Source organism: Caenorhabditis elegans, chromosome X (genome assembly GCF_000002985.6).
Source record: "Caenorhabditis elegans chromosome X".
NCBI lineage: Eukaryota > Metazoa > Nematoda > Chromadorea > Rhabditida > Rhabditidae > Caenorhabditis > Caenorhabditis elegans.
This window is the reverse complement of record NC_003284.9, coordinates 13,810,266-13,826,562: the sequence shown is the minus strand read 5'-3', so window position 1 is coordinate 13,826,562 and position 16,297 is coordinate 13,810,266. Positions and strand designations below refer to the sequence as shown.

Sequence of the window (16,297 nt, the reverse complement as noted above, 5' to 3'; positions counted from 1 at the left end):
CGTAATCTCTAAAAGTGGTTTTTTTTTGCGGAAACCCAATTCTAGTCATCACTTCCCACTATCTTTTTCTTTATGAAAACAACCAAATTTCCGATTGTGATTAAAAAAACACATAGCTAGAAAAATTCGGGATATGGCGTACTTTTCGGGGTGCGAAATGAGTTTTATGCTCCAATTTCAAATGACCGCTTTTCTATTTTATGGGTCTTGTCGGGAAACCGAAACTTTTTTTGTCGTGTTGTTATTTTTAATGTTTCAGATGAGATGAGGCAACTATTTTTTGAGACTTGTCTTTCATATTCTGTGCACGCGATGAACTTTCGACTATTCTGCCAGAGAACAATAAGAGTTTTTTTTTCTCACTCAATGGTGTTCCATATTCTCTCAGCATATTTTGAAAACGAAAAGAAGGGTTTTTATGTTTGCCGGCAACTTCCAGGATTTTTGAGAGCATAACATGCTCCAATTATCACGCTTCGCAAATTTTTAAGAGCCGCTAAAGTCTCAAAAATCTCAGTTTCTCTCACTTTTCGTAGTTAAATTTTCGGTCGTTTGCTCGTTTGGAAAATTTCAACAAATTTCGATATATTTTCAATTAGCAATTGAAATATATTTGTTTTCTATTGAGGTAGGCCGGAAAGTCTTTAGAAATTTAACAACTTTCTCTATTTAAAATTGCAAGTTTTAAAAGTGTAAGGTTTCAAGTTTTTGGTTGCTTCTTCTTTTTTTTCAAATTGGGGACCAGCTTTCCCTAATTACACTGAAATGGGTTTTATTGGTAGTGATGATGGTGGTTGAGTCAGAAGATAGAAGTCTTCCTTGTTAAGTTTCAAGAGAGCGGTTTTTTGCTCATTGCTCGGTGCATTTCAGTAAATAATTTGAAACGTTTAATGCATTGCTATGTCTAATAGCGGCTCGTGAGCTTTATGCATTGAAAAAACTTGCGTAGTAATATTTCAAGAACGTTTTTTTTTGGTATTTTTATTATTATTTTTGTACCTGTAAAAGTGATTAAAATGAATGTATTATATTAACTTATATCCATGCACAGTAATAACTACAAAATTCCTACATGTGTATGCACAAGTACTTATACTTATTCAAAGTGATTTCACTTGATTACCTTTGTTGTAGCTTTTTTGTAGTATGCTCAATTACAATTATAATTTCTGAACTTCATCTGAGAAAATTTATTTTTTGACTTGTTAGTAAATTAAGGAAATCTGACAAGTTTTTTATGTAAATCTTTGAAAAATCATAAAACTTGGTTTCTAAAGGGAATTTCAAAACATTATTTTTTAAATCATAATTTATTGTTTTTACTACACGACCTGACATATGTTTTATTTTAAATACTTGAATTTAAAATAATGATGTTCTTGATAGCTTTGTTTGGTACTTTTGTAGTAGCCGTACTCAAAAATTACATTCGACTATTATATAAGTAACGTTTAATCTAAATAGCGAATTCGGTTAACGAAAATTGTTCTGAACGTAAAAAAATACATAAATTCATTATCAAATTATTTTAATTTATACAACAAGGTTGTATATTCTATTACTGTGGTTTTATATTTAGAGCACTTTTGAGCAAATTTTTATAAGTGAAGAAAAAATTGAATTCCGTGCAAAAGTGCATGCAAACAACAGTTTTTGCAAGCCGATTCTTTTCATTCACAGTGTCTCATGAAACCAGTATATCATGCACACTGAAAAGTCTTGACACCTCCTTCCCATTTCCTTTCGCATTCTAGTCCTCCTTCATGGATGCGCAAGCGAATATTCTTGAGTGGTCAGGGGGTAGATCAATTTACATTATATCGTGTGAACGTTTCAATATTTTTTGTGTCATTCCACTTTTTGTCGCGACTCTATCTATTCGCACGAGAAGATGCGATTCCGACCTAACTTTTATACTCACCTGGATTTGGGCGCTCAAGAGGTCCCAAAAGCAGCGACCTTAGAGCAGCCAGGCGGAAAGCCGACTTCTACCGTCGTCCATTGCAAGAAGCATCGTGGTATGATTCGGCACATTTTTCATTTTTCAGTAAACGGAAGACCGGGTTTTTTTTCGCGCTTTGCCGACAGATGTAAAGCTAGAGAGTGACTCCGGAAATAACGTTTTCATGGATAATATATATAATACACCGATTTTCTCAGGTTGGCTGAACTTATATACCAAGTTATGTAAAGTTTTGTGTTTTGAATTGAAGTGATGTTCAGTAGAGAAACTGTGAATTTTTGTTACTTCTTCAGTGAATGGAACGTTTTTATTTTTAAAAATAGTAAATCAAAACTGTTAAAGACAAAATCTCTTTTTTTTTTAGGTTTTTAATGGTAAAGAGGAAGAGAATGGAAATGTGTTTCAAAATGTTATTTATCTTAAGCGTTGCAATTGATCAAAAGATCAGAGCAACTGATTGGACTCAAAACGTTTGAAAATTAAAAATAATTTAAGTTCTTCCAAAAAAGGACATTTTGATTTTTATTTTCAGTAAAATCACTTTGTTGTTTAAATCAAAAATTGCTTACACATCAGCAAGTTAAAAAAGTGATATATTCACAATTTAAATATCAAAATTATTAAACTTTTTCACTTTGAAAGTTTATAGAAAATGAACTTTATGAATTTTGTCCCTACCTAAATTTCGAACTTTGTCCCGTTTCACAGAACATTCGCACTTTCGAACTATTGGCACAAAGAAAAAATTAATGAGAAAGCTTTTCTCGTCTCTAAACCTCAGCAAACTTCTCGCCTTTTTGACAAGAACTGGTGCCCTTCAGCATAGGCTTCAATTGGGTGTTTGAAACAAAAGGACGACATAACGTGTCGTGCCATTTTTCATATGAGATTATGTTAACTTTGACTTTTTGCCGGCAGTTGAAGAACCTTCCACTCCTTTTCCTCTTTTTCATTTGGCTTTTTGTCTTGCGAACCGAGAAGTAGTAACATAAAGTTGCAGTTTTTGTTCGGTTCAAGATGTTCAGTTTGCGCAGAAAAATTCCCCACAAAACATCTGTTGCAAATTCTACTATTACTAGAACAAGTACAGTGTCAAATTGTAAGTTTTTGTTCAACAAGAAAAAAATATTTCAAAAAGTCTATTCCTTACAATAATCCGTTCCAAAAAGTTGATAAAACATTTTTTATAACTTTGTTTTTTTTGGTTATCCCCAAACTTATCAAAAATATCAGTCTCTCCTAATCATACATTTCGTGCGACAAATCTAACTTTTTGCAATTCTAACTATAATGTCTTCAAAATTGATTCCAACAATTACAGGGTTTTCTGAGCACTGTATTTTCCAGAACATTTTCCAGTATAATCACATTAATTTTTAAAAATGCACAAATGATATTTAAAAAATAATTGTATCAACTTGGAAATGTACCGCTATTGAAATGTGATTGACTGTATTCTCTATAGACAGTATTGTCTTGAGTTTATTTTCCTTGTTCTAACTATAATAGTATGTATGTCTAACTAGTTTAACCAGTTACGTGATATATTGTATTCAAATTTTTTTTCTTCCAACATTTTCGGAACATGTTCGATTTTCAAAGTTCATGGCGTAATGGTTTTGGTGCTATGCGTTTTGAATTGATTCACATTATCATTTTTAAATACATTCTCAGATTAGGTCAGAACACTGAGGTGTTGGGTAGGGCTTCCGTGTAAGCGCCAGAAAATACTTCCGCCTGCCTTGCCCCGCGAACCGCGCTGCTTGTATGGTGCACGCAGCTACCGGAAAATGTAGGCCGCGGCAAAATAACCACCTTTCGCACTAAGTCTTGATTATTTTTGAAATGAAGCTAGAGGTCGACGTGAGGAGGGCAGGTTGGAGGCAGGTTTCAGGTCCTAAAATGCCAGTCCCCCTGGCATTCATGAAAGCCTTAGGGGTAGGTGTAGAAGTTTCTCGCACTGTTTATGAATAAGTAGTTTGGTCCTTTTTTGTGTTTTCAAGGTTTTATGAAATCACGAGCTGACTGACAGACATGAATGTAATCCATAGTTTAAAATTTCAAGAATGTGAACATTGTTGAACATTGTTGATTCTGTTCGTTTCGCATTGATGGTCCCGGAAGTGGAACAAAAAATTATTTCCGCTCATTTATTTCTTCTTTTCCCGCCACTGGAGCTTTTCTTCATCATGCCCGAAAACCATATTTTATACTTATTTCCCAGTTCCGGAAAAGTTCGATTCAATTTTCGGAGAGCCTGACGCAGAAGTTAGGCACCTTTTCTTCCAAAACTTTTTATTTCTATTTTGTACATCACTACATAAACTTTTGTTGCGAGCCAACTGACAACTAGAATGCGATTGTTGTTTTGTTATTTCAGCAAATGAAAAATCTGTTGTTTGATTTTTGCCGGACTCTTTTTTTTTTCAAAATTAATGTGTCTTAGAGACTCTTTTTTTTTGTTAAATCTAGTTGAGAAAAATGATCTAATACACGTTTTGAATGAACAATACTGTACTTTACAATTTTCTTGTATAACGAATCATTTCTTACGTCATGAAGAAAAATCCGACGATCATTTATATAGAACAATTCAAGGGGTTTGCCTAACGTTCAGATATTTTGTTCAACTTCAATCAGTTGTCTAGTATTACTCTTTCATTTGTTGTTTTTCATGGTTCATGCCATAACAAGGAGTTGTTTGTGTTGACTTTTCGAACAATAAAGCAAAATACGTAGAGAATTTGGAAAAATAGGAGAGAAATCGACAGAGAGGGACAAGGAAGGGTATTAAAATCCTCATTTTTCTATAGAAACCACTCATAAATTGCCCCGTTTCGATCTCAATTCCCGTATTTTGACCCATTATCGTTCCGAGCGCCCATAATTTTTTTGGAGCGAGCTTTTTGGAAAGAAGGCTCAACGCATTGTTATTTGACTATTTTATATTCCTCGTGTCTAACTTTTCAAATTCATAGTTTATCTAAGGAAATGGGCAAGAAAAAACAATCGAGAGGTTTGAGTTTACTGTAGATATTTCTGAATTAAAAAAAAACGATTTAATTCTATTCAAAAGTTGAAAAATTGTGAATAATGTTAAATGAAGCGAAATTCGTTATACAAGTGGTGAAATCCAGTTCTAGTCTGCAGGAATATATTAATTATTACTGGAAAAGTAATTAATTATAATTACTGAAATATAATTACAAGAAAAATTAATTTTTGGCTGAGAATGTTTTCATGTTAGGAAAATTACAAATCAATAAATCTGTATATACATAGTCCATTACAGTTTTCAAACTTAAAGATACTCATATAGGTTTCATTTAACTTGAAAAAAAGGAATTTCTGCAACGAATGTCTACAATGTGCTTAAGATCCACCAGAAATATTTTTTATCCATACTTTTCTCCTATTGTTGCAAACAAACAAAAATTAAAATGCAACTGTCTGTATGTAGTCCACATCTTGATCAGATTCACATAAAATGATAATTTCCAGCCAAGTGCGCCTGGATGAAATTTCGAAATGTGCTCCGGATTGCGCTTGGACACTTGGCGCTCTACTGTTTCGTGGTATGCTACGTTTTTGCCGGGGCTTGGGTATTTCACCAGTTAGAAGGAGAGAATGAAACAGAACTTCATGATAAGCAGAGGTAAGTTGTGAAATAGAGTATATCAATAAAAAATTTTGAAAAAAAAACACTTTTAAATTTATATATTCCGAAATATGAACTATGTTTTTCCGAGGAAACCCAAAAAAAAGTATCTTTGTGAAAATTTCTTGACTATTGGAAAATTATCAAAGTCAACCTCAAAGTTCTGTCATAAAATTAAACATCTTTTCCTAGGGGATAGTTTCACTTTCAAAATGTTTCAGAGAATATGCAATGAACCTCAAAAAAGATGTGATAGCAAAACTGGCGACAACAGAAAATGTAAGCTTTTCCGTTGCAAACCAGTAAAACTAATAATGCTTTAAATTTCCAGGTAGCCGAAATAAACGAACATCTGCGGATGTTTTTACGGAACATCTCCAACCTTCACATTTCTCTAGACAATTATCTAATTTTCAATGAGCCCACTCAAATAGTGCCGAAACGGTGGACGTTTCCTTCTAGTGTTTTGTTTTCTTTCACAATTTTAACAACTATAGGTTTGAGGAAATTATGAAGTGAATTTTGAAAATGTTTATTTCAGGATATGGAAATGTAACACCTCATACTCAACAGTGCAAAGTATTTTTAATGATATACGGCGCATTTGGAATACCATTGTTTCTTATTACAATAGCCGACTTGGGCAGATTTTCAAAGACAGGTATATAATGTTGAGTGCGTAGAAAAATAGTTCGCATACTGTCTCCAAACGAAGTTTGTGCACTTTGAACTTTTTTTAAAGCCTTCGAAAAGACTCGCATAAAATGTGATCTTTTGGTCTCTTTTTTGATGCTTTAAGTCTCAAAAAAGGAAAGTATTACTCAAATCATTTAAATTCTTTCAATGTTATGTCGCGTAGCCGATAAAATTATCAGAAACTCACAATTAAAATTTTCTGGATTTCCATTTTCACAATTACACATGTCATACTTGTTAACTTTTTTTTTCAGCAATTATGGCCCTAGTTCAAAAAGTTTCAAAACGAGAGTTGAAAAAGCAGAGTGACGAACATCTTCTCCGTGAAATCGCCGAAGTAAGTCCCTACCTTGATGTGTGCGTTTTTTTTTTCAAATAATGCAAAAAAAAAACTTTTGTTTGTGACTGATGTGCATTTTGGAGAGGGTGTCATTGGATAAGAAGAAGTGTCAGATTACAGATCGGGAAGGGGGAAATGGTGCATGCTATTTTTTGTTGCATCTTACTTGCTCGGATGAGATGGAGATCACGAGGCATTAAAATAGGGTGTTTGATTTTGAGGTTTGATGCGAGGATGCAAGAGATGTATGGGAAATAAAAATATTTCAAAATAAATGAGGGATAAACAGTGTTACTTTATTTATTTCTGACATCGAAAGTTCACTTTTCTGACACAGATGCTTTCATCTATAGTATGATATTTTTGAAAACTTTTTTGTTGTTCAAAAAATTTTTTTGAATTAAAAAATTTGTTTTCAGGTTTTGCTTGTTGCTGGACTTTTTGTGGTCTTCATCGCAATTGGATCTGCGGTGATCCCGCTGTGGGAAAATCAGTTAACATATTTTGACAGTGTATATTTTTCATATATGTGAGAAAATGCATTTCTATATAAGTTTCATCAATCAAATTTGAGGAGTCTTACAACTATCGGGCTTGGAGATATTGTGCCTCGGCGGATGGATTTTTTACTTCCAACATTAATTTATATCACTATTGGTCTATGGCTGACGACTGCTTTGGTTGAACAATTGGCGGATGTTTTTCGATTAGTGCACTATGCTGGTAGACAAGTGACAAATGTAAAAGGAGTAAGACTTTGATCAAGTTATATAGCAACCTTTTTCTTTGTTAACTACATACGCATGTTATGATGAACATTTAAAAAAAAGAGAAAAACATTTCAGATCACTGTTTGGCTTGGTGGTCGACGACTGTCAATGGGTGGCCTTATCAGTACAGTTTGCAGAAGAGTGGGAATGTCTGATAATCTGATAAGTGAGTTTAATGACGAGGAACATTAGAAGTTTATGTAAAAAGCAAAAAATGTGTTTCTTTAACATTAATTTAACATTATATCAAGCATCTGGTAGCTATCATAACTGTAAGATCTTCTTAATTTGTATAGGCAGAAAATCAACAAAAATGATAATTTTTACTTATTATTTTCTTTATACATATACTTCCTAATTTTCCGATCAAATCAACTGGGACCGCACCGTTATCGATGCATTGGATGGAAAGATGCCACCGACGTTGCCAATCTTCCCGTGGCATTTCACCGATTTTTTGGAACATGATCCCCCATTGATCGATCTAAGTATTGACTTGGATCAGATGGATGTATGTGTAGGTTATTTTGCATGTTTGCTGTTATAACCAACTCACCAACGCTTTGGATGATATGGATTGCTTGACAAGTAACTGTATTAGACACGTATGAACGCTCATCCTAACCCTCGTTTTTGAATTGTCTGCAGCTGAGTTTGATATGAATTTTTTTTTACAAAAAAGGTTTATAATTAAAAATTGTCAATTATTTTCATTATTTTCACATCGGCTAATTACACTTGCCAACAACTTGTCACCATATATTTTGATAGAACTTAATCGGTATTTTCTGGAAACTAACAGCTTGGTATTTTATTTCAACACTAACTCCCACTTTGTACATCTTAGTTATTATAAAAATTATGAACATTAAAAAATTAAAAAAAAATTGCATTTCTATAACATGTGCAGCTGTTGTAACAACACTAACTACCAAAATCACCAAATCCAACATTTCGTGTGACACTTCCTTTACTTTCGAATTTTTCCAGGGCTCATTTTATTGCTCCAAACCATTATCTGCGAAGAAACAAAGAAGAGCAAGTCAAATGAGTGCTCCAGCAATCTCATGGATGCGACCACAAGAGGAAGCACGCATACTGGATGCAGATGGAACCTTTCCTAATATAGATGCCTAACTAACATGCATAGTATTTTATACTGTGCATTTGGAAAGCAACTTTTTTGAAAAATGGATTTACTTGAATATCATCAATACACACTGAAATTTAGAGTAGTTCTTTTAAATTTATTTTTCATAAGTGTTTTTAAAACTATCTCCCGTTTTTTTACTCAATGTGAAGCATATCAGATTCCATTTAAAAAGCAAAATCAATTCTATTACCTAATTCCTTGTCAAAAATTACAATTCACTACTTCCGTGATAGATCACTACAACTTCCACGATGAAGTCTTATAAAATAACCACAGCAGAGCTATGCACATTTTCAATTTTCCACCAACTTTGTGATATTGATATATTAATATGATATTAATTCTATGACTCCATGATTATTCATGATATTGTTCAATGATCTCTTATTCCCATTGGTTTATATATTCTGATGTGTTCGTATTTTTATCATGCAATCGTTCTATCAATGTTTTCATGTACTATTCACTAATTTTATGAAGGTTTTTTTGATTCGTGGATAACGTCTGAAAAATTTTTTTGTTTGTTCAAATTTATAAAATTTGTTAAGAAACTGAAATGTTAAGAAACTGAAACAATATTTTGAAAAATTATGAAAAACTTGGCGTAGGGAAGGCATTTTGAATCGGCTTTAAAATGATAAAAGACGAGTTTTAGGACATCTGTTTACAAAGATTTTTTTTTGAAAAGTTAACACTTTTGGTTAAAACTCCATTTAGTCCCATTTAAAAAAAGTTCGTTTTATAAATCAGTATACTTTTTTCATCTGAAATAAAAATAGTCTATAATTCGTGATTGCATTTGTGGAAAAACACGAAAATTACGAAAAATATTATTTATTGCAGTCCAACTTTCGATTTAGATTTTACTTTGGATTTTTCTGTCCAAACAGTAAGAACTATCTCAAATGAATACAACAAAAAAATTTTTAAGGAGGACTGACGGTTTTGGCTATTTTGAACGTAGAGACTCAAAATGTGCTGCAATTAACGAATTTTGTATTGAAACATTTTTAAAAAAATTTTTTAATTTTTTATGGCGGTTCGAAATTTTGAAAAGAAAAATGCTGACTTTGACAAAAATCTTGCACATTTAAAGTCAATTTCTAACTAATTTCTGTGACTTTTGGTTACCTATCGTGTTAAAATGTATCGTAATCAACTTAATAAAATCAAATTACTTGGCATTTGGATCTAGCTTCTTGTCTAAGTTCGGTCCGAAAAATATTAATTTGGATCAGAAGTTGACTAAACTTGGGCAAAAGTTGGGCTAGACTTTAGCAAAACTTGGATTCAGGCTGCACCAAAATTTAACCCAAATTTTCCCAATTTTTGCCAAACTTCTACACAAGTTTGAAACGAAACAAGAAAAGTTTGGGCCAAAGTTTGATGCAGCCTGAATCCAAGTTTTGCCCAAGTTCAGTTAATGTCTAATCCAAGTTATCATTTTTTGGGCTAAACTTGGACAAGAAGCTAGAACCAAATGCCGAGTAACTGCCAAAATATCCAAGAAAACACGATAATCAAATAAAAATTAAGATTCAACAATTGTGATACGGAAAAGTAAGCAAAGTTGGAGATAATTTTTTTAAAATTATTCTTCTTCTTTCATCCCGCCTTTAATTTTAAAAAATTTCCCAAACCCCTTCTGAATTTTCTCCACAGACATCAGTCGCTGAACAGAACACAGAACGATTTCCACTTTACAAAACAAACTGTTGTGGTCGTCTAAAGATGTTTGCACATCATTCACACAGACTTTTGAAAACCATCGGCTTTTCTTTCTGTTTAGCATCACTTTATTTTAAATTGAAAGGAGATAAGTCTCACATAAAAAATGAGTAGTCAGAAGTGATGTTGGAATTGTTAATCATATGTCTACAACACAAGTTTTTAAATTTGTCATGTTTCCATTTTTCAAAACATTAATTGATCAATTTTAATAGTTTTTCAAATATCGAAATTTCAACAAAAATAATACATTTTCGTATTGCACCATTGGTTCCCAGTGTATTTCCTTACTAAATTTCCAGATGAATGCTTCTGTAACGCGATCCACAAAGCTTCATTTTCTTCCTTGTTTTTTTTTCTTACTTTTTAGTTCATTCATTAAAAAACACTCTTGAAAATGGAATTTTTCCGTGTTTCCCATTTTCATTGAAGAGGAAATAAAAACAAAAAATTCGCCGAATGTCTATTCAAATTGTTCGGTTTTTTTTTGCTGCTCAACATGCTATTTTTCTTGAATTTGACAGGACATGCGGACAGAGAGGCAAATGGGAATAGAAAGCAAGCAGAGACAAAAACTTGGCCGCTTCTCCGCGTTTCGTCTTCAAAACATGTCAACTAAAGTTTTTTTCTCGTTTAACTGGAAAGCTTTGTCAATCGAATATTTGAATATTTGAAATCGTTAATTTTTGCAATATTTACTGAGTTTCAAACAATCTCGATAAAATGAAAGTTATTGACGAAACATTATTCACGTCTTCAATCAATTTTTGCTTCAAATAACCTCGAATTTTGTAAATGTATACAGAAAGTGAACAACATAAATTTGGAAATCTCATTTAATTTTTCAGTTCCCAGTTTAGTCATAAACGAATAGTTTTTTTTTCTTATAAATTTTTTAACTTATAGGTGGAGTAGCACCAGTGGGGAAAGTGTGAAAAACTACTCCTATTGTGCCAAGTCAATATAATATCATAATAAAACTCTTCAAAAACTGTTCGAATTTTTTTATCCACTGTCAAAAAGTGACAATCACTTAGTTTTTGCCACTCATAATTTTGTAGCCCAAAAAACTTTTTCCTACACTTTTTATATTGCTATTTTATTTTAATCATTTGTGTTAAAGAATTGTAAAGGTCGGAACATGCGGCAGATTTTCGGATTTCCTCAAAAACTCATATTTTTTCAAAATTTGACAATTTGACAATTTTTGGTTATTCGATTTTTGGATCATTTTAAGTGAATTTAGACAAGATTCCCACTGGCGCTACTTCACCTTTAAGTTCTATTTTTTTTTGTTTTTTTTTAGTAAACTGAAAAATTGAAAAATCAAAAAAATATAAAAGATTGTCAAGTGCTCCATTGACAAGGAAATCATTCTAGATTGTCATGTAACTATGAACGAAAAAGTAATATGAGAATGTAACAATGTTTACCTTACTACTGAACAGTACCCACAAACATTCTCACCTATTTTCTGTTTATTTTCTTTCCGTTGTCATTGAAAATATCACAGTCATCTATGATTCAGCGCCGAAAACCCCTTTGAATTTTCATACTTTTTTCATGTTTTTTGTGCCATCCTTTTAAAAATGTTTCATAATTTCTTGTTCGATATGATTCATTTCACCCAAGTTAAAAAAAATCATTATGAGGTCTCTGGAATCAGCTATCTGAACAAATAATCTAGTTGAAAATGTTGTGTTTGAAAGGACATTTTATCTACAGAGATATTATTTCAAACTTCAAATTTGGCGGTCACGCACGCCACACCAACTTTATTAATTTTGGTGAATGATGCATGGCATTCTTTTTTTTTAAATATAAACCGAACTTTGAGTACTTGGATTCAAATTTCAAACTTTATTTTATTTTTTATTTTTTTGAAAAGCTTTGTAAACCATAAATCTTTTTTTAGTTTCAAGTACAGTTAGTGAATCCATAGCATAACTAGTTATGACCGGAAGTCTTTTGTTTGAAATTGATCTAAAAACTTTTGTAGCGGTCATTCCCTTTGAATTTGCAAAATTATGACATGTTATAGTTAAGATAAAAATATTTTCAATACGACTTCTACTTTCAACTCCATGAATCAAAGTTTATTAAGGAGTTCTTAAAAAAAATTATATTCACCTGTTTTTAACTAGATTTATTATTTGCCAAATTTTATGTAGAGCAGATGTTAATTCGATTCCAGGAAACGTTTTTGTCATTTTAGTTTAGAAATTTTTACTCAAAAAATTTCAGATCTAGATTAAAAATTCAGCAGTTTTGTAACATTAGTTTTTCAAAAGAAAATCATTATGAGAAAGCTATTTAGTATTTGTTCAGTATATGTAATATATTTTTGAATTTAAAAGGGGTTTAGTCGAATTTTTTCAATTGCTTTATTAAACTCTAAATTGCCTGCAAACACAGAATTTCATAATGAAGATTTTTGAGAATTTTTCTGAGAAACAATTTTTTTGAAATCACCGTCAAATTTTGGGTTAACAAGCCAATTATCTTGCGTTTTCAACTCGAAAAAAAAAACGAAAAGGTATTTTAAAGTCGATGAACGAAGAGATTTGGTAAAAAAAAAATTTTAATCCCAAGATCAACTTGGATACCCGAAACTTGACGGTGCTTTAAAAAAATTATCTAAAAATAGCCGCTGCGACATTGACAAGTAGGTCAAATTTCATATTTTAACAAATTTTAGGTCATTTTTTTTGAGCCGAGATAACTTCTTCATCACCTTAAAAAATTACAAGTGCCTTTACTTGTGCATGTGAAAAGTTTTAGCACAGTTCGTTTGTGATGTGTTAAAAAAGATTACCGAAATAGCATTGTCCCAAACTGGCCCACTGCTTTACTGCAAAGTTTTTTTATATATTTGATCACTTTTTTTACGTTTGAAAATTTCAGAACCATTGCTCCTCCTTCAACGAAAATGTGTTTTATATTCAAAAATGATCTCGCAATATTGAAGTAAATGTACTTTTCCATTTATCACACACAATGTGATTTGCCAACCAACTTGTACGAAAACCAAAAATCTGCAGATATGATATTGCGACGGCCTCACTCTTCCTTTGCCGCTCTTTTTTTCCGCTGGGTGTTCTACCCCGCTCTTTTCGGGTTCTTTTCTTCTTTTCTTCAACCCGCCAATATCCGTTTATGTGTTCGCGTTCCGTCGCGTTTGTGTATATGTATGCGGATGAAGAGTAAGAGACGAACAGCGGAAGGAGGAAAACGCACTTGCAGCAGTCTCTCGGCTTTTTATATTTTTATTTTTGCGTTTTTTTTTCATTGGTTCGAAAAAGAATTCCGAAAACTTTTCCTTTTTCCTTGTGGTCGAGCTTTTTGCAGAGCTTTACAGTTTCTTCCCAAAACATAAATTTGAAGTTTGTGTTTTATGAGAACCAAAAAAACCCTCATAAATTTTCGTCAAAGAAATTCGTCTTAAAATAATACTTCACAAAATCTAACTGCTCTCAAAATTAATCTTTTAATAATTTTTTTGTTGGATAATTTGAATTCAATAAGAAGACTTTGGGTTTTAAAACGTATTATCAAAAAAAAAAAAAACTGCGTAAAATTTTAAAATTTCGAACCACTTTTAAATGAATGACGGATTCAGGTTTGACGTTTAGAATAACATGCTGATTGAAAAAAAGATGATGGCTCACTAATTTTGTTTAGCTGGTATTGTTTTTCTCATATTCTTATCTAATGTTTCCGCTCGAAGTTTCTAAGAATATTTAATTTCCTTTAAGTTTTTCAGAATTACCATTTTATCTATAAATTCAGCTGAGCTCTTATTAAAGTAGCTTACCTGCATGAGCTGAATATTTTTGGGATAGTTGAAAATTCCTAGAATTCCAAAATTCTTTCCACTCAACTGTTTCCTATTGAGACCATCTGGGTCCCACTACTAAGTGGTTTTAGAAAGCTGAAAAAAAACATAAAGGGGAAGAGAAGATGGAAAAAAAAGCAGAGCTGTTCTTCTATCTTTCCCGTCATTCTTTCTGTTTAGTTCTTTTAGTACTACCCCCCCCCCCCCACCCTTCTCTGTGCGTTTCTCGAAGGGTCAACAAGCCCCATGTCTCATTTGTTGGTGTTCCTGCGTCTCATCTCTCTCCCTGAGCAGTGTTTATCTCTTGTCCACTTTCCATCGTTTTCTTCTTCTATTGCTCTTTGCTGTTCTGCTCTCGTTTCTCGTTTCACACTTTTTTCCTGAATGCCGCTCTGTTTCTTTTTTTTTTTTGGTTATTTTGCTGAGCTCATGTTGTGTTGGGTGGCCATTTTTTCATGAATAATCCATGAAAAGTTGATAGCAAAAGTAATGCTTTTGAATTTGTCATTTTTGTGAAAATTGTGTATTTATAATATTGGGAAAAGTTGTTTTTAAGACATTAAGACTTTTCAAAATCAGTAAAACTATTAAAAACAAGTATACTCCAGTTTTTCATTTCTAAATGTGATACTTTTATAGTTTAATTGTACAGTGTTCAGGAAAATTTGTTTACCCAGAATCCATGAGCACTGACAAAACAGAAACCATTTTAAGTTGAAGATAACTTTCATTTAGAGTTTATAAAAACGATTAATCGTTTTTATACATTTTACGTGTTTTTCTTCTCATTCCAATAATAATATTTCAATAATATGCTACAGACAATCTCCAGAGTTACTGATCTTCAACAGCATTTAATTGATTAAAATTTGAAATGCACACTTGAAAATTTACGTCTTTTTTCTTTTATTTTGCTCAACGTTTGATTTTGGGCAAACTCGATCACATTAGGTAATAAATTCCGACAACTTCCAAATGTAAACTTTTGTGTGATATTTATGAATTTACTGATAATTGACAGTTACATGACAAATATAGTTAGGAAACGCCCGTGTGAGAATTTCATCATTTTTGTGCTTCAGAGTATTCACTACTTTGGAATTTTTAAACTGTCAAATCACTAACCAATTAATCAAATCCTAAAGGAAAGTGTTTTTTTGCAAGTAAAATAAAACTTGTTAGATGTGAAATTAACTATTTCTGCATTTTCAAAAACTTTCATAATTCAATTTAAATCCATGCATCCCAATTTTTAGAGACTTCGTATAATCTTTAAAATATTTTTGTTCATCTTTTATTTGACCACCTGTTGAGACAAAAAATCTCGTGTTAAAAATTGAACATCTGTCTACATACTCGTTATTGTTTTTATTGATAAGATCGACATTGAAAAATATCATGACTCTTCCACGTGATTATCTTTTAAAAATCGACAGAAAAACGCTTCCCGGTTCCTGGCTCAGTTCCACACAAATTACTCGAAAAGAGGAAAACTTTGAGAAATGTCATAGCTAATTTGTACTTAACTAAACTTGTTACTACTCGTTTTCCAACCTTTTCATTTCTTCATTATCCCCATCTCTTTTCGTAATCCTTCGTCTTTCCTAGACCATTGTTCTTCGTTTTCCTGTGCATTCAATGGCATTTGTTGGGTAAGCAAAGCATGAGCATAAATGCGAGAAGAAATTAGCGCCTATCCATTAAATAATAGAACCAATTCGGTTGGCAGACATGCTGCTTTATGAATACTCAATAGTAAATTGCATTTATAATGTTGGCATTTAAAATTGCTTAATTTGTATAAAATTTATATTTTTGTGGCATAAATTTGAAAAAAAAATCATTTGTTGTGTATCCTTCATTTTTTCAAATAGGTAAAACTCAAAATTGATCTAGTTTCTAGTTTCTAAAATCTAGTTTGAAACATTTAAATAATTAACAATGTTTACTACAATTTCATAACCGTACATTTTAAACATAAACGTCTCTGTAAAAAAAGTTTAGTCACACCCTCTATCAAATTGTCTATAGGTTGATTGAACCACGAAATACAAATTTTTGAATTCGGTACATTTTTTCACAATGCGAGCAACTTTTTAAGAAAATTTTCAAAACAAATACATATGTTTGTAACAAACATAAATTTCGCATTTT

General features: G+C 32.0%; 1 protein-coding gene and 6 non-coding genes across 9 annotated transcripts; 2 read left to right on the top strand and 5 right to left on the bottom strand.

Annotated features, from left to right (window-relative positions):
• Window positions 1–366: 366 nt before the first annotated feature.
• F19D8.6 lies at window positions 367–575 on the bottom strand. Its single transcript, NR_072469.1, has one exon. It is a non-coding gene; the product is annotated as an Unclassified non-coding RNA F19D8.6 (non-coding RNA).
• A 1,311-nt stretch (window positions 576–1,886) lies between these two features.
• F19D8.7 lies at window positions 1,887–2,021 on the bottom strand. The gene has a single exon (NR_072468.1). It is a non-coding gene; the product is annotated as an Unclassified non-coding RNA F19D8.7 (non-coding RNA).
• Window positions 2,022–2,703: 682 nt separating this feature from the next.
• Window positions 2,704–2,930, bottom strand: F19D8.5. The gene has a single exon (NR_072467.1). It is a non-coding gene; the product is annotated as an Unclassified non-coding RNA F19D8.5 (non-coding RNA).
• Window positions 2,931–2,980: 50 nt separating this feature from the next.
• Window positions 2,981–9,063, top strand: twk-23 (Potassium channel domain-containing protein; the record flags this gene model as incomplete). 3 transcript variants are annotated; one of them, NM_001270300.3, is made up of 11 exons in its annotated part: window positions 2,981–3,062; window positions 5,465–5,618; window positions 5,843–5,900; window positions 5,953–6,118; window positions 6,163–6,282; window positions 6,572–6,654; window positions 7,077–7,186; window positions 7,232–7,406; window positions 7,503–7,593; window positions 7,793–7,938; window positions 8,418–8,564. In NM_001270300.3, 11 exons carry the CDS (start codon window positions 2,981–2,983, stop codon window positions 8,562–8,564), a joined length of 1,332 nt encoding a protein of 443 aa, NP_001257229.1. The 3 variants fall into 3 exon arrangements, with proteins under 3 accessions (NP_001257229.1, NP_001257230.1, NP_001257231.1); NM_001270301.4 differs by lacking the exon at window positions 2,981–3,062 and having other exon boundaries at window positions 5,479–5,618; window positions 8,418–9,063; NM_001270302.3 differs by lacking the exons at window positions 2,981–3,062; window positions 5,465–5,618; window positions 5,843–5,900; ... (4 more) ...; window positions 7,232–7,406; window positions 7,503–7,593 and having other exon boundaries at window positions 7,840–7,944.
• F19D8.8 lies at window positions 7,828–7,977 on the bottom strand. Its single transcript, NR_072466.1, has one exon. It is a non-coding gene; the product is annotated as an Unclassified non-coding RNA F19D8.8 (non-coding RNA).
• A 5,102-nt stretch (window positions 9,064–14,165) lies between the features above and the next one.
• F19D8.10 lies at window positions 14,166–14,382 on the top strand. Its single transcript, NR_072465.1, has one exon. It is a non-coding gene; the product is annotated as an Unclassified non-coding RNA F19D8.10 (non-coding RNA).
• On the bottom strand, window positions 14,174–14,465 carry F19D8.9. Its single transcript, NR_072464.1, has one exon. It is a non-coding gene; the product is annotated as an Unclassified non-coding RNA F19D8.9 (non-coding RNA).
• Window positions 14,466–16,297: the final 1,832 nt, after the last annotated feature.